This window comes from Crinia signifera, chromosome 19 (assembly GCF_055691185.1).
Source record: "Crinia signifera chromosome 19, ASM5569118v1, whole genome shotgun sequence".
NCBI lineage: Eukaryota > Metazoa > Chordata > Amphibia > Anura > Myobatrachidae > Crinia > Crinia signifera.
This window is the reverse complement of record NC_139226.1, coordinates 17,445,711-17,466,878: the sequence shown is the minus strand read 5'-3', so window position 1 is coordinate 17,466,878 and position 21,168 is coordinate 17,445,711. Positions and strand designations below refer to the sequence as shown.

The 21,168-nt window shown below is 46.7% G+C and overlaps 1 protein-coding gene across 1 annotated transcript; it reads left to right on the top strand.

Annotated features, from left to right (window-relative positions):
* Positions 1 to 279: 279 nt before the first annotated feature.
* On the top strand, positions 280 to 19,784 carry LOC146041712 (uncharacterized). The gene is made up of 6 exons (XM_083161624.1): positions 280 to 416; positions 1,396 to 1,536; positions 2,398 to 2,517; positions 10,411 to 10,560; positions 18,473 to 18,610; positions 19,478 to 19,784. The coding sequence occupies exons 2-6, from the start codon at positions 1,497 to 1,499 to the stop codon at positions 19,720 to 19,722; spliced, it is 693 nt and encodes a 230-aa protein (XP_083017750.1). The 5' UTR covers positions 280 to 416; positions 1,396 to 1,496; the 3' UTR covers positions 19,723 to 19,784.
* Positions 19,785 to 21,168: the final 1,384 nt, after the last annotated feature.

Below are 21,168 nucleotides of genomic sequence, written 5' to 3'. Positions count from 1 at the left end.
CTGAGAATGATGGACACTAGGAGACACTATCGCTGTACTGGAGTCTAGTGTGCATGCGCCGGTCTGGGGACTGACCATGGTCCCAGTGATCTGTGCAACTGGATTTAATTTAGTGAACACACAATGATCTATTATAGCTATAAAACAAGGTGAGACAATGTATATAATACACGTATGGTATATGTATGGTCTGGTGGATACAATGTAACAATGCATCAGATAATTGTATTGTAACAATGTTCATTCATTCATCACAACTTATAATATTGTTTTTAAAGTGCCAACCCAGAGCTCACAGCCGAATAACGTGGTATGTAACACATGTACATCGAACACGGCCTATTGCTCCTCCGGACAAACTATTGCCTGTACAGGAGCAGAGACTCGGTGCGGTATTTTGACACAAGTAATAACAGGTAAGATTGCAAGTACTATCTCAAGTATGTTTGCTGCATATTAACTTGATAACCTGGAAGACCACTATCATCAGCAGTATCTTGGCTCCGGAGGCCCTCATTCCTACTCCACTATTGGTCAATTCCACAAACAACAGCCATCCAATCATCTTTATTGAGACACTTAAACGGGTGCTCTTGAGTCACTTTTCTAGGGTCACCCATGGGACGATGACAGGTTATGGTAGAACTGATATCTCTGGGACTAAGGAGTATTTATGCTGACACCTTGGTCAGCAGTAAAAATGGAAGAACGTGGGTGGGATGTAATGACTCCCAAGTGTACCAGCCGTGCGGGATGTCGGCAAAACTCAAAAGTTTTTAAAAGGGGTACTCATTTGCAAAGCACGGTTTTGCCTTGTAAGTAATTGCCCATTTAAAACAAGCATCCTTCATGACTGCTGAACTAGGGCAAGATACAGGTTTGGGGCCCTCCTCCCAAAATCCACAACACTATATTATTGCTGCTCATTGCAGCCCGCATCAATAGAGAACCTTGGCGAGTCCGCAGTCTACCAATAAATGATCAGCTGCATTGTGTACAAATCTGTATCAGGCTGTAGGACTTGTGGAAGTAGTGTAATACCTGTATCATATTTACTGTAATCTGCCCACATACAGTGGATGTGTGTACATACATTATTTACCTATTCACCCAATGCTCCACTGTATGTGTCGGACGGCCAGGATATCTTTATGGAGCCCCTTGGACCCTCCTGGTCCCTACGTTTGAAAATCTGCCTCTGCTCGGACATAATAACATCAGGCCCCCCTGGTCTCATTCATTTTGCAATAGTGAAAAGTGTAAAAGCTGAAAGTCTTCATTTGTTTAAATATTTTGTGTGATGCATGGAAGAGACAATGTATTAAATAAGTTATATGGTAACAGCCTCATTCAGACAGGAGCTGTGGAAATAACAGCGCTCTCTCTTCCCCACAGGAGCAGTAACACAAACTACTGCCACCCGTGGCTGCACCACCCCAAGCTTCTGCAACTCTCTTGGTAACATAACTACTTCTGTAAATGGATTGAATACTGTTATGTCCACAAACTGTAGTGGATCGGTCGGTCAAAATACAGGTACGTCCTCCTACACAATTCATCATCATCATCATCATCATCATTTTGAGTTTAATAAAATTATGTTTAAATGTAGTTTATTCATTATTATAATGGTAGCACTTGGTCTCACCTGAGAAAAAGCACTTGGTCTCCCCCCCCCCCCCCCCGAGGTGTAGGGTGAGTGGCTCCGATGGATCTCAAGCTGCAGGAGCCAAGGAGGAGAGAGGGTGGACCGCCGGCCCCCTCTCCTCCTTCCTCCGCTGCCCTGGGAGACAGGTGCCACTGGCGAGGAAAGCTGGGCTGCAGGGGTGCATAGTCCCTGTCCACAGATGGAGACCCTGCGACCCTCCAAAAATGGCCCCACCTTAAAAGAGAAAGATACTAAAGGTTCTGCTGCACCTCTAGTGTCTGCCAGGGGAGCTCAGAGCACCCACTGCTACCCGGCAGTGAGTACTCCGGGAGCGCTGGTGCACGGTGTCCCTGCAATTCATGGTCATGAGCATGTAACCCTCCCTGGCAATGAGCATGTAACCCTCCCTAGCAATAAACATGTCATGTCAATAGCAACAATCAAGTAAACCAATCCTGGCAATCAGCCCACAATTACCCCCGGCAATGGGCATGTAACCCCCCTGGGACTAAGTACATAACCCTTCCTGGCAACTTCCACCAGGAACCATTAATGCACTGAAGGCTGCTATACGCCAATAAATGACCATATCATATTCAGCTGGAAATATGCTTTATTGTACTTATACCTTTTGTACTAATATTTTGGTTAGTATTTACCAGGCCTTTCTTGTTAGTTGATAAAATCTGAAGTTTTTCTTTTTACCTCACTATGTACTAATAATACCTATAATTTATTTTCTATTACAGGATCTTCTCTCTCATGTTACAATTACTATGAGTTTTATGGTACTTCTAACAACCTAGCTCCAGTGACCTGCTCCTCTGGTGATGTCTGTCTGTCTTCATATACTAGAATATTATACACAGGTATGTCACTAACTGGACTGCATTCCTCCCAACTGTCCTGAATACATTGCAGTGTTCCGCGGGAAGGGGGGCCTTTTAGAGAGGCGATGATCACTGAATATCAGCGAGGGTTTTCTGTGCCCGTCCACGTCCCCTTCACCATAGGCCATGCCCATGTCTCCCATGGCTCCAGACCCTTTTTGGACCAGAATTGAGCAGAAATATGGGAGACACTAGAGTGATGATGATGGGTGCTGATTGTAGTGGTTGAACGTTACATAAAATTATTTGTCCAGCACCGACTATTATACAGTAACTAGGGGTGTGCACTGGCCACTTTCCATGTTTTGGGTCTGTATCTTTGGTCATGTATCTGTTCCAAAATACCACACTTTCCGTGTTTCGTGTTTTGGATCTGGATTTTGAAAAAAAGAAAAAAAAACGCTAAAATTGCAGAATTTTTTTATTTATTTTTATTTTTGCTCCTACGCTATTATTAACCTAAATAACATTCATTTCCACTCATTTCCAGTCTATTCTGAATGAGTCACAATGTTGTTTTTAGGCCAAAAGTTTGCACTGAGGTAGCTGGATTACTATGATAAGCCACACAAGTGGGCGGCACAAACACGTGGCTCATCTAGGAGTGGCACTGCAGACAGGATGGCAGTTTAGTTTTAAAAGCTGTACCAAAAAATGATCCAAAGTGAACTAACTGTGCATTCAGATATGACAAACTCCCAAACTGAGTCCAAGTGTGTCCACGGTTTGAGATGTCTAGGCCTGACCCTACCAATAGGGTACGGTAACTGTGAGGATACGAGTTCTTCAATCACTCAGACACCGAGCAGATGAAACCAAAATATGGTTTATTTTTATCACAGCACACACAAGTAGACAAACACAGGAACACGAGGCAAAGGTAGCATATAAACGTTATCGGGTAGCAGTCCAAAATGGCAGTCCTTGTAGCAGCAGTTCCAAATCACAAAACCATCACTTATTCCACACAGCAGTGATAGCTGAAACCTGTGTAAATCCACACAGCACGGACGCTCCACACCAGAGCTTAGTAGGATGCCCCCCCCCCCACGGGCAAACGATGTGTTCCACAAGATCCAGTGGAGGGTATGATCCCTGAGCCAGGATTGCGACTAACATCAGGAGCTGGCATGTGTACAAGTCATTTTAAAACCTTCTAAATTCCCACGGTGCACAAACCAAAAGTGGGCTTGCAGTGGGTCTCGATTGGTGGATTCAAGAGTCAGGTATATCCCCCTCCCAGCTACTGCTGCTGCCCCCCCCCCCTGCTGGGTCAGGCTCCAAAGAGTCTACTAGAGTCCAGAGATATGCAAAGGCGTGTCAATAAGGCGGAACAACCACAAGGTAATTTGGTTTATGTCCTGATTACCCCCTGTGGACATAACCTTCCTGTAAATAGCAGGGGAGTTGAATCACCCCCTGTGGTGCCCGGTTCCACTAAGTCTGGTCTTGACCAGCGTTACACAAAGGAAATGAAGATAGAGACACAATCACAGTCTTATTGCATTATGTCTTGGTCACCCCCCTGTGGAGATTGTCTTTTGGTGGAATTCTATAGCCTAATACTATATGATCTGGAAATACACACACATATATGGGGAACAGACATATCTATAGAGTACGAGAGGGTACAGACTGACTAAAGTGTACATTCATCACTACAAATAATAAAATATCATAATTACAGTCTTACTGTCAGTCTGCTAACCTCACAGTAACTACACTTGGCTGGTGGGAAAATAATTTTGTTTTGGAATACTATTTGGTACTTGTGTATTAGCACGGCGCCCTTTACGAAGTTGTCAGAATCAGTGTAGTGTTTGCGCGCCCAGCACAGGCAGCGTAGTGTAGTTTTCCCGCTTGTTCATGGATAGCCAGAGCTTATGTAGTTAGCGCAGTCAGTCAGGCATCCCTATTAGTATCAGCGTTGTGTTCCCACCCGTTCGCGGCCAGCCGGAGCTTACGTAGTTGGCGTAGTCAGTCAGGCGTCCCTGTCTGTATCAGAGTAGTGTTACCGCCCGTTCGCGGCCAGCCAGAGCTTATGTAGTTAGTGTATTCAGTCAGCGTTACGTAGTTAGCGTAGTCAGTCACCGTTACGTAGTTAGTCAGGCGTCCCTGTCAGTAACAGTGTAGTGTTACCGCCCGTTCGCGGCCATCCGGAGCTTATGTAGTTAGTGTGGTCATTCACCGTTACGTAGTTAGTGTAGTCAGTCAGGCGTCCCTGTCTGTATCAGAGTAGTGTTACCGCCCGTTCGCGGCTAGCCGGAGCTTATGTAGTTATTGTAGTCAGTCACCGTTACGTAGTTAGCGTAGTCAGTCAGTGCTTATTACATTGTGTGGGCACCATTGACCATTTAAACCTGGCTGACATGACAGGTGTGAATGTGTTCCTGAAACACCCCCACTATCCACGCCAGCCCGTAACGTGTCGAGCACAGCGCGCCCCACGAGTGGACGCGTTATGCGTCCCCCCGACCTTTTCATACACCCACTATTCACATTGGCGTGGAGTTGATTCTATAAAGTGTGGTGAGCGCAGCGAGCCACCGATACCGAAGCTTGGCGAGCGGACGCGGATTACTTTACATGTGTTCCACGCTTCGGGCACCTCATACACAGTACTATAAATGTATATAACAATCTGCATGCCGTATAGTATAACTGTACATTATATACCTTCTATATGTCATGTATTACATTATGTCTTCTCCCGTATGCTGTATACAGGATCTGCACCACAGACACAGAACTATAAATGTATATAACACTCTGCATGCCGTGTAGTATAACCGTACATTATATACCTTCTATATGTCATGTATTACATTATGTCTTCTCCCGTATGCTGTATACAGGAGCTGCTGCACCCAGACACAGTACTATAAATGTATATAACACTCTGCATGCCGTGTAGTATAACCGTACATTATATACATTCTATATGTCATGTATTACATTATGTCTTCTCCCGTATGCTGTATACAGGATCTGCACCACAGACACAGAACTATAAATGTATATAACACTCTGCATGCCGTGTAGTATAACCGTACATTATATACCTTCTATATGTCATGTATTACATTATGTCTTCTCCCGTATACTGTATACAGGAGCTGCTGCACCCCAGATACAGTACGATAAATGTATATAACAATCTGCATGCCGTGTAGTATAACCGTACATTATATACCTTCTATATGTCATGTGTTACATTATGTCTCCTCCCGTATGCTGTATACAGGATCTGCTGCACCCAAGACACAGTACTATAAATGTATATAACAATCTGCATGCTGTGTAGTATAACCGTACATTATATACCTTCTATATGTCATGTGTTACATTGGGGGACATTTACCAAAATGGATTCGTAGAAAAAAGGTGTATTCGTAGGGAGAAATACACCTTTTTTTTTACGAATTTGTATTTTCGGGATTTACAATCCCAAAAATACAACAATTCGTAGTCCTAAAGATGGAACATTCGTATTTGTAGTTACAAATACGAATGTCTACACCATCGATAGAATACGACAGAAATCACCATTCAAAAGAATGGTGGTTTCTGATTTACTAAGCAGCCGTATGGATAATACGGCTGCTTAGTGGTGTAAAACACCCACGCAAATACGACAGGAAAATAGAACACCATTTTCATGTCGTATTTGCGTTTTTGCCTGCACGGATCAGTCAGATCCGTGCAGGCTTCGGTGTAAAAAAATAGAAAAAAAAATAAATTAAAAAAAAAAACGGCGTGGGGTCCCCCCCACAGCCGAAACCAGCACCAGGCTGACAGAGCCTGGAGCCGGTAATTAAAAATCAGGGAACCCGACAAATAGGGGTTCCCCGATTTTTAACAACCAGCCCCAGGCTCCTGCTCTGGGGCTGGTTCCCAAAATACGGGGGACAAAATGACTAGGGGTCCCCCGTATTTCAAGAACCAGCCCCAGGCAAAACCAGCCAGCGGGTAATGCCACAGCCGGGGGGAGACTTTTTATGCAAGTCCCCCCGGCCAAAGCATTAACCCTACCGACCAGTCAGCCTGGCCAGGGGCCCTGGGGGAGTGGGGACCCCCCCAATAAAGGGGTCCCCCCCCTCCAGGACTTACCTGACCAGGCTGAAGCCTGGTGCTGTCCTCGATGCCCCTGGGCGGTGGGCATCGAGCTGATGGTTTTGTGTAAAAAATAGAATAAAAACCATTGTTTTTTACTGTGGCACTACAAGTGCCAGCAAGCCTCCCCAGCAAGCTGGGACTTGGATAACCACAAGTCCCAGCCTGCTGGGCATTAAAGGGCCCGCTGGGTCTTGTAGTGCCACCGTAAAAAAAATAGTTAAATAAAACACACTGACACCCGTTTTAAATAAAAGTTTAATACACACATTACATACATACTGATACTTACCTTTCTTGATCCCGTAGGTAGCCCTGGTCCTGATGTCCTGTGTCGTCCTCCAGGTCCATGTCGGCTGTCTGCGTCGTCCTCCAGGTCCATGTCGACGGTCCGTGTCGTCCTCCAGGTCCATGGCGGTGTCCGGGTCCGAAGAAATCCATGTTGGAGCTGTGGAAGGAAATCCTACTCACCTGTTCCTGCGCTGAAGAAGTCTTGTCTTGATCCGACGTAGTCCAGGTAATCTTCCTGCTGTCGCCGGTCCCCGCTGTCTGCGCTGTCTCTGCATCGCGCTGAGGAGAGATGCTGAAGTTTCATATTCGGCGCCTCTCCTCAGACTGAATTCTATTGGCCGCCTAGCAGGCCAATCAGGAGTCGAGAAAGTCGGCTCCTGATTGGCCTGCTAGGCGGCCAATAGAATTCAGTCTGAGGAGAGGCGCCGAATATGAAACTTCAGCATCTCTCCTCAGCGCGATGCACGGACAGCGCAGACAGCGGGGACCGGCGACAGCAGGAAGATTACCTGGACTACGTCGGATCAAGACAAGACTTCTTCAGCGCAGGAACAGGTGAGTAGGATTTCCTTCCACAGCTCCAACATGGATTTCTTCAGACCCGGACACCGCCATGGACCTGGAGGACGACACGGACCGTCGACATGGACCTGGAGGATGACGCAGACAGCCGACATGGACCTGGAGGACGACACAGGACATCAGGACCAGGGCTACCTACGGGATCAAGAAAGGTAAGTATCAGTATGTATGTAATGTGTGTATTAAACTTTTATTTAAAACGGGTGTCAGTGTGTTTTATTTAACTATTTTTTTTACGGTGGCACTACAAGACCCAGCGGGCCCTTTAATGCCCAGCAGGCTGGGACTTGTGGTTATCCAAGTCCCAGCTTGCTGGGGAGGCTTGCTGGCACTTGTAGTGCCACAGTAAAAAACAATGGTTTTTATTCTATTTTTTACACAAAACCATCAGCTCGATGCCCACCGCCCAGGGGCATCGAGGACAGCACCAGGCTTCAGCCTGGTCAGGTAAGTCCTGGAGGGGGGGGACCCCTTTATTGGGGGGGTCCCCACTCCCCCAGGGCCCCTGGCCAGGCTGACTGGTCGGTAGGGTTAATGCTTTGGCCGGGGGGACTTGCATAAAAAGTCTCCCCCCGGCTGTGGCATTACCCGCTGGCTGGTTTTGCCTGGGGCTGGTTCTTGAAATACGGGGGACCCCTAGTCATTTTGTCCCCCGTATTTTGGGAACCAGCCCCAGAGCAGGAGCCTGGGGCTGGTTGTTAAAAATCGGGGAACCCCTATTTGTCGGGTTCCCTGATTTTTAATTACCGGCTCCAGGCTCTGTCAGCCTGGTGCTGGTTTCGGCTGTGGGGGGGACCCCACGCCGTTTTTTTTTTTAATTTATTTTTTTTTCTATTTTTTTTACACCATGCAGCCTGCACGGATCTGACTGATCCGTGCAGACTGCTAGAAATAATTCGTATTAGCAGCCGTATATACGGCCGCTAATACGAATCATTACACCATCGGAGGGTTACAAAGCAGTCGTATATGACTGCTTTGTAACTGATCCTCCGGAACACGACTTTGCATACGACTTAAACAGTCGTATGCAGTCGTAGGGAAAATACCAATACGAAAAACTAGGTTTTTCATATTGGTAAATTTCCCCCATTATGTCTTCTCCCGTATGCTGTATACAGGAGCTGCTGCACCCCAGACACAGTACTATAAATGTATATAACAATCTGCATGCCGTGTAGTATAACCGTACATTATATACCTTCTATATGTCATGTATTACATTATGTCTTCTCCCGTATGCTGTATACAGAATCTGCTGCACCCCAGACACAGTACTATAAATGTATATAACACTCTGCATGCCGTGCAAGGCACCGGAGCGCCCCAGGCGAGTCGGGGTGGGGGCGCCCCGGTGCCGGGGGGGGGGGGTACCTGTCCTGCGGCTGTGTATATAAAGCTTGCGGTGGCAGCGGGGGTCCCTGCAGTCAAGAAATAACGAGCGCTATCCACCTGGCTACGCGGAAGCGCTTCTGTTGTGAAAACACTGGCCGTACGGCGCACGCTGATTGGCTGAATCTCAGCCAATCAGCGTGCGGCCAGTGTTTCCACAACAGAAGCGCTTCCGCGTAGCCAGGTGGATAGCGCTCGTTATTTCTTGACTGCAGGGACCCCCGCTGCCGCCACAAGCTTTATATACACAGCCGCAGGACAGGTACCCCTGGGGCACGGGGGGGGTGGGGGGCGAAATGCCGCCCTCCAGTGGCCGGCGCCCTAGGCAAATGCCTAGATTTGCCTAGTGGTGGCGCCGGCCCTGATGCCGTGTAGTATAACCGTACATTAATATACCTTCTATATGCCATGTATTACATTATGTCTTCTCTCGTATGCTGTATACAGGATCTGCTGCACCACAGACACAGTACTATAAATGTATATAACACTCTGCATGCCGTGTAGTATAACCGTACATTATATGCCTTCTATACTGTATGTCATGTATTACATTATGTCTTCTCTCGTATGCTGTATACAGGATCTGCTGCATCCCAGTCACAGTACTATAAATGTATATAACACTCTGCATGCCGTGTAGTATAACCGTACATTATATACCTTCTATATGTCATGTATTACATTATGTCTTCTCCCGTATGCTGTATACAGGATCTGCTGCACCCCAGACACAGTACTATAAATGTATATAACAATCTGCATGCCGTGTAGTATAACCGTACATTATATACCTTCTATATGTCATGTATTACATTATGTCTTCTCCCGTATGCTGTATACAGGATCTGCACCCCAGACACAGTACTATAAATGTATATAACACTCTGCATGCCGTGTAGTATAACTGTACATTATATACCTTCTATATGTCATGTATTACATTATGTCTTCTCCCGTGTGCTGTATACAGGAGCTGCTGCACCCCAGACACAGTACTATAAATGTATATAACAATCTGCATGCCGTGTAGTATAACTGTACATTATATACCTTCTATATGTCATGTATTACATTATGTCTTCTCCCGTATGCTGTATACAGGACCTGCACCCCAGACACAGTACTATAAATGTATATAACAATCTGCATGCTGTGTAGTATAACTGTACATTATATACCTTCTATATGTCATGTATTACATTATGTCTTCTCCCGTATGCTGTATACAGGAGCTGCTGCACCCCAGACACAGTACTATAAATGTATATAACACTCTGCATGCCGTGTAGTATAACCGTACATTATATGCCTTCTATATGTCATGTATTACATTATGTCTTCTCTCGTATGCTGTATACAGGATCTGCTACACCCCAGACACAGTACTATAAATGTATATAACACTCTGCATGCCGTGTAGTATAACCGTACATTATATGCCTTCTATATGTCATGTATTACATTATGTCTTCTCTCGTATGCTGTATACAGGATCTGCTGTACCCCAGACACAGTACTTTATAACCTGCAAACCAGCAAATCTGTGTAATGTAACTGGAAGTTGGACCTTTAACGGTGGCACAATCCAAACGGGGACATCTTGTTGTAACACCAGTTACTGCTTCCCAAATTTTCCTACATGTAAGTGTCTACAGGGTATTCTGTGGTACATGTAACCTGAGGGCAGTGACGTGTTACCAGGACATCTGTCCGATATTTATATTAGCCGATGTCGGACTGTGGCATGAAGACTTGTCACTAGGCTACGTATACTAACTTTACGGGTGTAGGGGGGGGGGAATCTGCACAGATACATATATTCCGTCTTAAGAGTGCACCCACAAAGCATTTTTCTGTCTTTGGTTTGCTTCTTCGCAAACAAACCCCCTATTGCAGTGGTTCCCAAACTGTGTGCCATGGCACCCTGGGGTGCCTTGGAGGACTTGCAGGGGTGCCCTGGGTTGGTAGTCCAGGATCAATTCAAGTTTTTTTGTGTCCAATGTGAGGTTATCAGATTCACTGTAAATCTGTAATTACTATATTTTATTAGGTGTAGTAATTAATGTACTATTTTAGTCCGTCGGTACCCTCTTATTCTCCATAGATGTTTCTATCCCCCAAATCTGTGTGTATTTCAGATCATATAGTATTAGGCTGTAGAACTCCACAGTAATTAATGTACATTTTAGCCCTATTGTTCTCTATGTATGTCTATATTCTCCTGCTATCAACAGGAAATGTCCACAGGGGGTGATCCAATTACCCGGCTATTGTGCTGCTATTTACAGGAAAGAGATAGCAGAGGAACCATCTCCCCAGGGGGGTTGACAATTCTTTGTAAACCTCTGGGCTCTAGCAGACTTTGTGGAACCGGCCACCACAGGGGGTGATCAAATTCCCCTACTATCAACAGGAGGGTTGTCCACAGGGGGTGACCACCACATAATGTAATCAGACTGTGTTTTGTATCTTGTGTTGACTCTGCTATGCATATCTTGGCCACTTCCAGACTTTCTGGAACCGACCCCAGCAGGGGGCAGAAGCAGATGGGCAGCAGCAGTACCTGGGAGGGGGGATAAACCTGACTTGAATCCACCAATAGGGATTGAGTGCAAGCCCACTGATGGTATGGAGAAGCGTGGGAAATTGGAAGTTTTTAAAATGACTGGCACACAAGCCAGGAAGAGAATTGATGGACTGTCCTGGACTAAGAGGTTATGCTCTGTCTAGGTATCGTGTGGACTTATATGCTATCACTGCTGTGTGGGCTAAGTGATAGTTTGCCCTGTGGAACTGATCTGGGACTGTGACTATACAAGGACTGTCTGTTTGGGCCTGCTACCTGAATATCTTTCTACTCTGCAATTTACCTTTGCCACTGTTTATTGTCTATTTGTGCGTGCTGTGGAAAATAAACCATATTTTGGTTTCATCTGCTCGGTGTCTGAGTGATTGAGGAACTCGTACCCTCACATTTGGCGGCAGCAGTGGGATCATTCAGACACCAACCATCGAGCACAGAAAGCACAGAGAACAGAGGATCAGACCATATGTAAGGAAACGGAAAATGCAATAAGGTGATGTTCAGCAAGTGAGCAGGTGTCATTCCTGTGAAAGGGAAAATGTTTCCAAGGAAAGAAAATCGATGCCTCAAGACCCCTGTAGCAGAGGAGCTCAGGGATGGAGGTTCTTCAGTGTATCGGCAGGCTGGGAAGCCGGATCTGTTATTTATTGTCAGGAAAATGCAGTATATCTGGAAGTACTGGGAAGACGCTCAGCAGATGGTCAGCGGGTGGAGAGTATCCAGCATACAGGACAAAGTGTGTTACCTGGGGGATGCATTCCTGCACTGTAAAGGTGAGGCCACTTCTTGGAATCTGCTAGGAGAGCCAGAGTTTGTAGAATTTACAGAGGAAGTGATTGCTACAGTTACCCAGATGCTACAAAGAGGACAATATTCTGAGGCTGAAGGACAAGTCCAGAATAAATTGATGCCCCAGATAGAACCAGAGGAAAGGTCTAGAAGGGGGCTACTGCAATCTGGGCAGACAACCGAGGGGTCTGCCACAGAATTAATTGTTACCGCAAGAGAAGGGTCGTTGTCAGGGGGGCCCCTAACTGCCCTTGAAGAAATGAGTATGGAGGAGCTGATAGCAGAAGGTCAGCTGCGAGGTATACCCATCCAATCCTGCACTCGCTGGGAAATCCTTCAGCAGATCCTTCACGATCAGGGAGATCCTACAAATGCATTTGCTGATTATCGAGCCTGGATCCTCCATTTCGGTGCCCAGTTGAGTGTGTGGGAACAATTGCAGTGTCTGGAGGAGTGCTTCGTGGTGGCAGAGGAAGAGGCGATTGATCGGGGGCTCCTGGATACCCCAGCATGGCAAGATCAGTGTCGCAGGGGGCGTGATGAAAGGCACCGTTTGCAATTGCTTCTCCCCCATCCTAGGGAGGAGCTGCACTACTGCTTCCCTTTTGCTGAGGTGGGAGATGCAGAGCTATTATCCTGCTGCCAGGGGATCTATGAGGACTGCGTCCAAGAAGAGATCGCCGTGGTTAGAGGAGTATCCGACAACATCCAGGCCACCAGCCCACCAGTCACAGATGACGTCGTGTTTCGGGCTGCCCAGCATACTCAGCTGGGGAAGGAGGCTATCGCGGAGAAGGAGGTGTGCGCAGAAGTAGCTGCAGGTGAGCATCTGGCTTTTAAGGGGACAGAGCTGACACAGCCTGTCCTGCAGCCACCAGCGGAATTGTTTGTGATGGAGGGTCCCTCCTCAGCCCTGGACATTGAGACCAAATGCTGGACTGAAATGTGCCATGCCCCTAGTTTGGGTTTGGGGGAGGAAGGACATGACGGGGTGGTGGAAGTGCCAGGGCCAGAGCCCCTATATTGGCCTGCTGTTTGGCCCCTGTTCCTTGGGCAAGAGGGGGAGGTGGAAAGTGGTCCCTGCCCCATTGTGCCCGAGGCAAAAGTATTAGTAGGTTACAATGTTGCAGAGGGGGGGTACCCAGAATCCGAAGAAGAGGAATTGCTACAGCCCTTGTTAGTTCCAATGTATGACTTAGACTGTAATCATGCCCTTGCTGGTTCTGCAAACCAGCCGCCTTTTACAAGATGGGTTTGGTATGATGTCACCCTGTGGGACTCAGGTGGTATATCCAAACCCCAGATTCTCGGCTCTGCATCCCGCTATTCCAGGTTGTTATTGGTTCCTGAACAGCTGGGTACCGGGACTACAATAGTAGGGGAAGGAATGTGAGGTTATCAGATTCACTGTAAATCTGTAATTACTATATTTTATTAGGTGTAGTAATTAATGTACTATTTTAGTCCGTCGGTACCCTCTTATTCTCCATAGATGTTTCTATCCCCCAAATCTGTGTGTATTTCAGATCATATAGTATTAGGCTGTAGAACTCCACAGTAATTAATGTACATTTTAGCCCTATTGTTCTCTATGTATGTCTATATTCTCCTGCTATCAACAGGAAATGTCCACAGGGGGTGATCCAATTACCCGGCTATTGTGCTGCTATTTACAGGAAAGAGATAGCAGAGGAACCATCTCCCCAGGGGGGTTGACAATTCTTTGTAAACCTCTGGGCTCTAGCAGACTTTGTGGAACCGGCCACCACAGGGGGTGATCAGCCCATAATGTAATCAGCCGATTATTGTTCCTGCTGTTTACATGAGGGGGATAGCTGAAGGACAATCACCACAGGGGGTGATCAAATTCCCCTACTATCAACAGGAGGGTTGTCCACAGGGGGTGACCACCACATAATGTAATCAGACTGTGTTTTGTATCTTGTGTTGACTCTGCTATGCATATCTTGGCCACTTCCAGACTTTCTGGAACCGACCCCAGCAGGGGGCAGAAGCAGATGGGCAGCAGCAGTACCTGGGAGGGGGGATAAACCTGACTTGAATCCACCAATAGGGATTGAGTGCAAGCCCACTGATGGTATGGAGAAGCGTGGGAAATTGGAAGTTTTTAAAATGACTGGCACACAAGCCAGGAAGAGAATTGATGGACTGTCCTGGACTAAGAGGTTATGCTCTGTCTAGGTATCGTGTGGACTTATATGCTATCACTGCTGTGTGGGCTAAGTGATAGTTTGCCCTGTGGAACTGATCTGGGACTGTGACTATACAAGGACTGTCTGTTTGGGCCTGCTACCTGAATATCTTTCTACTCTGCAATTTACCTTTGCCACTGTTTATTGTCTATTTGTGCGTGCTGTGGAAAATAAACCATATTTTGGTTTCATCTGCTCGGTGTCTGAGTGATTGAGGAACTCGTACCCTCACATCCATTATAATAGTAAAATTTTGGAAAAACAGAATGTAATCCTGTCCATTACCACATAACTGACCCTAAGATTGAGATATAAACACAATTTGTTTTTAGATTTGACTTAATATTTGTTGCTGACTTTCTCAATGAGAAACTCTTAGCCTAAGCGTGCCGCAAAAACATTTCTGATGGTTTGGGGTGCCGTGAGTCAAAAACTTTGGGAACCCCTGCCCTATTGCATATATTCAATGACTGCATATATTCACTGAGCAGCTGAGCGCTGAACCGCCGAATTCACCCCCCCCCCCCCATCGGATCCCCTCTGTATGATACCAGCGGATGTGTATAATTACACATCCTCTTGTATGCGTCCGGACAGAGGAAAAATCATTTGATGGTTACTTACCATAGAATAATATTTCCTCTGTTCGATTGACGATGGAGGCCTTGAAGGTGGGCGCTGATGTCATGTGATGTTAGCCGCCCTCTCCAAGCAGGCATGGACACCTCTATGTTCCAATGGGCCCACGCAACATTTTTGTGGGAACGCCCATGAAACACCAGGCGCCCACCCCAGAACCAGGGAGCGAGCACCTCAGCGAATAAAAAAAATATCCAAATGCACTCACTGCAGGGGTTTTAACATGCGCATGCGCAGACCCCCACCACTGGGGACAGGGACGGAATTCTAAACCCACACCTTAATGTATTGGAATATATGAGCAGCATGGGACACAAATCACCGGCAGCCAGGATGCCGGCGGTCAGAATATTGAAGTTGGCATCCCGATGGAGGGAAACCCGACAGGAGTCAGATAAGTCTACTTAACCTCCCTTTGTCCCCCAACTCTCCTTTCTAGCAGTCTAACCATAAACTCCCCCACAGCAGCCTTACCCTAACTCTCCCCACTAATGCTTAATTCTAACCCCGTACCCACCACCAAAACCTAACTCTGCACCCCCTGCAGCAGCCTGACCCTTACCCTCCCCACTAATGCCTCACTCTAACCCCCATACTTACCACCTAAACCTAACTCTGCACCTCCGCAGCAGCCTGACCCTAACCCTCCCCACTAATGCCTCACTCTAACCCCCATACTTACCACCTAAACCTAACTCCGCACCCCCTGCAGCAGCCTGACCCTAACCCTCCCCACTAATGCCTCACTCTAACCCCCATACTTACCACCTAAACCTAACTCTGCACCTCCGCAGCAGCCTGACCCTAACCCTCCCCACTAATGCCTCACTCTAAACTCCATACTTACCACCTAAACCTAACCAACTGTCCCGCAGCCTGACCTTTACCCTCCCCACTAGTGTCTAAACCTAACCCCGTACCCGCCTCATAAATCAACCCCCTTACCCATGCTGCAGCCTGACCCTAACCCTCCCCACACATGCCTGTCAAATAATAGTGGTTGACCTATTGGTTGTTGACTGTCCACTCAATGATCCACACCCATCCTCTCCAACTTTTAGTCTGGCAACTTTTAGTCTGGGGGGCAAATGCAATAAATTGGCTAAGCTTTTTCTACCAGCATAAGGTCAACGGCAAAGTGGAAGTAGCAAAAAAAAAAAAAATTTCAGAACCGAATTACTGCCCCATTTCATCTCATAACGTTCTCATTGCCCTCTCTATTTCCTCCTGCATAGCTCTCTGCTTGCCCTTGTATATCTGCCATGTCAAGCTCTCCCTCCATATCTCTCTGAAAGCACCCTACATCGCTGTTTCAAGTCACCCATGCATATATAACACCGGGCCCCTTAGCAGTCCACACTGAGCCCGTTACATTTCCCTCACTCTCCACCTCACAGTAATTTCCTGGTCCCATGGTGTACTAACACGACTATGGCTCCCACAGAGAAAATTACACACACGTGTCCCTACAAAAACCCCACACATATTGGCACCACTGTAATAAAAAAAAAAACATATGAGTCATATCAGAAAAATAACACATTGGCCCCCACAGAAAAACAAACAAGCACATTAATCTTCACAGGAAGATAACAACACACATTGGTCCCCATGTAAAAAAATTAAACACAATGGACCCAGTGGCCTAAAAATCCCACACATTGGCCCCCACAGTAAAAACCTCTTTGCAGTGACAAAAAAAAAAAAAAACGTTCTTCCTGTTTGGAGTTCTATGTCACATGGGATGCTATGGGCAACCAATCAGATACTATCTATTATCTTCAAGAAGGTGCTAAATAAATAAATAAAAAGTAGATTCTGACTAGTTGCCCTATGTGAAATAGAACACCCATCTTTGCAAATTTTCCCCAATGTGTCTCTTCTCCTATGGGGGCCTATGTGTTTTCATTTTCTTTGTATGTAGGCCAGTGTGTTTTATTTCCTGAGAGAGCCAAACACATTGGCCCACGGAGAAAATAACCCTCCTTCATAGAATGACCCTAACCCGACCTGCATACTTACCGATCGAGTATGTCGGCTGTCTGATTCTTTCGTAGCTCTGATTCTGGTGTTTTGACAGCAGATGCCAGCTCCGGAATACTGTGTCCCCCAGGATCTACCATTGAAATAATTTATTTCATTGTAGACTGAAAATTCAAGGATCTGATGCTTATTACAATCTCCCAGGGACTGGTGCAAACCCAAGCTGAAGATGTCCCTGCCTTCAAGTGTACACACATGCACACAATAGAAGCAGCACACCCCTGATACCCTCCGTGGGTCTGGTTAGCTTCCTCCAGGTCACCACCAAGGAGAGACCAATACATTTCTAATGCACGGCTACTGTCCAGTTTCTTAATCTGCACCACAGGTCTGTAGGCGCAACATTGGGACAGATGTGCAGACACTCGCAGACCCACTTTGCAATTCCTGGAACATCGTAGGATCTTTGTCATCTATGCAAATGTGATTAGGTCTGAGGCTTCCTCTAATCTATGACTTAAACAGGCTGGAAGTGGTCAGTGCTGATGTCACAGACCCACCCTAAAATGTCTCATTTCCATTCCCAAACACCATATTCCTGTCAGTGAAACTGTGACTGGATTTGGAACCATTTGCATTGTCATTCGCTATTTCAGCCCGCACATGTGTGAGGCATATGGTACGCTTACAAGCTAGTTCCTTACAGCAGTCACATATAGTAGACAGACTGGGGAGGGGCACATTAATAGAGGACTTTGGGCCCCCTCCTTAAAATCCACGAGCTCAGTTGACTCTGAGCACTAGGGGCACTAGGAGACTCTATCGCTGTACCAGCATCTAGTGTGCATGTGCCAGTTTCCAGGGACTGGCCATTGTCCCAGTGATCTGTGCAACTGGTATTAGTGAACACGCTATGATCTGTTATAGCTATAATAGAAAGTGACACCATGTATATACTATAATGTATGTATGCTCTGTTGCAGTGCTTTTCAACCACTTTACCGTGGCACACCAGTATACAGCCAACACCACCAGTTCACCTGTTACTTACTTGTCTTTTGTGAGGACCAATATATTTTATTTTTGTTACCTGTGGGGACCAGTGTGATTTTTTTTTTTTTCATATGAGGGCCAATGTGTTTGTTTGTTTTTCCTGTGGGGGTTAATGTGTTTTTCCATGTGGGGGACTGATGATGGGCCTCTGCAATTGAAAACTTTTGTTTGGTGTGCCGCGAGTTGAAAAAGTTTGGAAACGATATACTGTAACAATGCTTATTGTTAGGAAATATTTTTTATTATAATGATGTACATTCATTCATCACAATTTATAATATTTTTTTTAAAGTGCCAACTCAGAGCTCACAACCAAATAAAGTGATATGCAGCACTTGTACATCGAACACTAGCTCTTGCTACTCCACACAAACTATTGCATGTACCGGAGCAGAAACTCGGTGCGGCATTTTGACACAAGAAATAACAGGTAAGATTGCCAGTACTATCATGAGTATTTTGCTGCATATTAAGTTGAGAACCTGGAAGACCACTATCATCAGCAGTATCTTGGCTCCAGAGGCCCTCATTCCTACTCTACTATTGGTCAATTCCACACACAACAGCCATCCAATCAGCTTTATCGAGACACAACCGAGTGGTCTTTTGTCACATTTCCTGTGTCAGTCATTGGACTGTGACAGGTTCTGGTAGAACTGATTTCTCAGGGACTATGGGGTTTTAATTCTGACTCCTTGTTTAGCAGTAAACATGGAAGAATCGAATCGCCAACCACCATTTGGCGCAAGAAGCCGCCAGGTGGCACATGCGCACGACATTCTGACAGAGGCCTTTGCCACCCGCTGCAGCTGCTCTGATGCCCCTAGCAGCTGCCCACAACTCCCCCCAATCCCTTCCCATCTCCCTGAAGCAGAGACATGCAGGGAAAGCGCTCACCGCCACCTTATTGACGGGGACGAACGTGTATGTAAGAGACTCGTGCGTCCCTGTCAGATGTAAAACCTCTCTGCCAGTGATAGCCAGCTAAGGGAACCAGGCGCTCCATCTGTAAGTTATTGCAATTTTTTTTTTTTTTAAAGTCCAAGTTCTGCCAGCATCTTGTGCGTCCTCTGAATTCGAGCACCATTACATCCCACCCCTGGTCTCATTACTTTAGCAACCGTGTAGAATCGTAAAACCTGAAACGTTTTAATTTTGTTTAAAATTTTTCTCTGATTTAATGGAAGAGACAATGTATAAAATAAAATATAGAGTAATGGCCTCATTCAGAGTTGTGTCTTCACTGAAAGCAAATGACAGGAGCTGTGGAAATAACAGCGCTCTCTCTTCCTCACAGGAGCAGTGACACAAACTACTGCCACCCGTGGCTGCACCACGCCAAGCTTCTGCAACTCTCTTGGTAACATTTATTCTTATTTAAATGGACTGAATACTTTTATGACCACATACTGCAGCGGGGCCGGAGTTCCTTTTACAAGTGGACCAGATATGACCATAGACCCCAGCAACGGAGCTGTCGGACTATATGCCGGGTTCTTCTGCCCCACACTGGCTTTCCTGTTGATCAAATTACTATTTTAGATGAACGGCAAAAAGAAGACCCTAACACAAAATGTCATCATACAAAAAACACGCAATCCTCATCACTAGGGCCCTTATTTTGATCGGCACGGTACGGCCCGCGTGCGGCCGTACCGCCGATGTTTTTTGTCTGCACATGCGCAGAGGTCATTCTGCGCATGTGCAGCCCCCTTCGCCGCAGACGGATTTCGTCCGCCGCAAAGGGGGCGTATAGGGGCGTGAGGGGCTTCAGCCCCTCATTTCCCTATGTGTACGCCCCGCGTTTCATGGGCGTTCCCATGAAAACGCGGGGCGTATGCATGGTAATGAGGGCATGACGCCCTCATTACCATGACATGGGGGCGGAAAGCTGACGTCGCCGGATGTCAGCTTTCAGCCCTCTTACAAGCTCCCACACGGACGATTGTCCGTGTGGTCTGAGCTTGCGGGAGCTGCCGCGGCGTGCGGGCCTGCCTTCGATGGTCGTCGACCATCGAAGGCAGGGGGCAGCTCCCACCATGGTGGAGGCGTAGCCTCCACCATTTTTGTGCGGATCGCCAGCCGTCCGTGTATGGACGGCCGTGGCGATCCGTCCGGTGGGCGGCCCTTGGTTTGTGCGGTCGGAGCCCCGTGTGCGGCTCTGACCGCACCAACCAGAATAAGGGCCTATGTCATGTATGTACATGTAATTACATCTGAGTGTTTACAACAAAATGTTCAGGAGAGTCCTCCATAACCATCATCATCATCATCTTGGGGTAAAAAAATGGTGTATAAGTGTGTTTTTTATTAGTAGTATTTTTATTACCATTATAAAGTAAACAAAAGAAAAATTATGTCTCCTAATTTCCTAATAATGTAGACCCAGCACCAGCGCTCATAAACGTATGCCCAATTTTGGGAACAAATTGTACCGGTCACCTCCAAAACATTTATTAACTGCACTTAAAATATAACAGGCTGGATGGGCAATACTGCAGCAATGTATCCACCAGCCCCAGCCTGTTCAGCACTGGAAGGCTTTTCCAAGGGAAATAGGGCATTAAAAAAATATTGGAGCCCCAATCAGAAGCACTTGGTCTGCCCTTAACAGAAGCACTTGTTCTTCCCCCGAGCAGGAGGACTTGGATGTCCCCAAGCAGGAGCACTTGGTCTTCCCGTAGAAGGAGCACTTGGTGTTCCCGAGCAGAGCACTTGTTCTCCCCCCAGCAAGAGCACGTGGTCTTCCCGTAGAAGGAGCACGTGGTCTTCCCGTAGAAGGAGCACGTGGTCTTCCCGTAGAAGGAGCACTTGGTCTTTCTAGCAGTAACACTTGGTCGACCCCATGCAGGAGCACTTGGTCACCCTCCCCAGCATTAGCACTTGGTCGCCCCCCTACTCGACAAGAGAACTTGGTCTCTTTGAGCAGGAGCACTTGGTCTCCCCAGAACAGGAGCACTTGGTCTCCCTCAAGTAAGAGCACTTGAT

Coding starts and splice junctions, on each gene's coding strand:
- LOC146041712 (XM_083161624.1), top strand. CDS start 1,497: ATGTCCACAAACTGTAGTGGATCGGTCGGTCAAAATACAG. Junction 1,537..2,397: donor ATCGGTCGGTCAAAATACAG/GTACGTCCTCCT, acceptor TTTCTATTACAG/GATCTTCTCTCTCATGTTAC. Junction 18,611..19,477: donor TTTGACACAAGAAATAACAG/GTAAGATTGCCA, acceptor TCTTCCTCACAG/GAGCAGTGACACAAACTACT.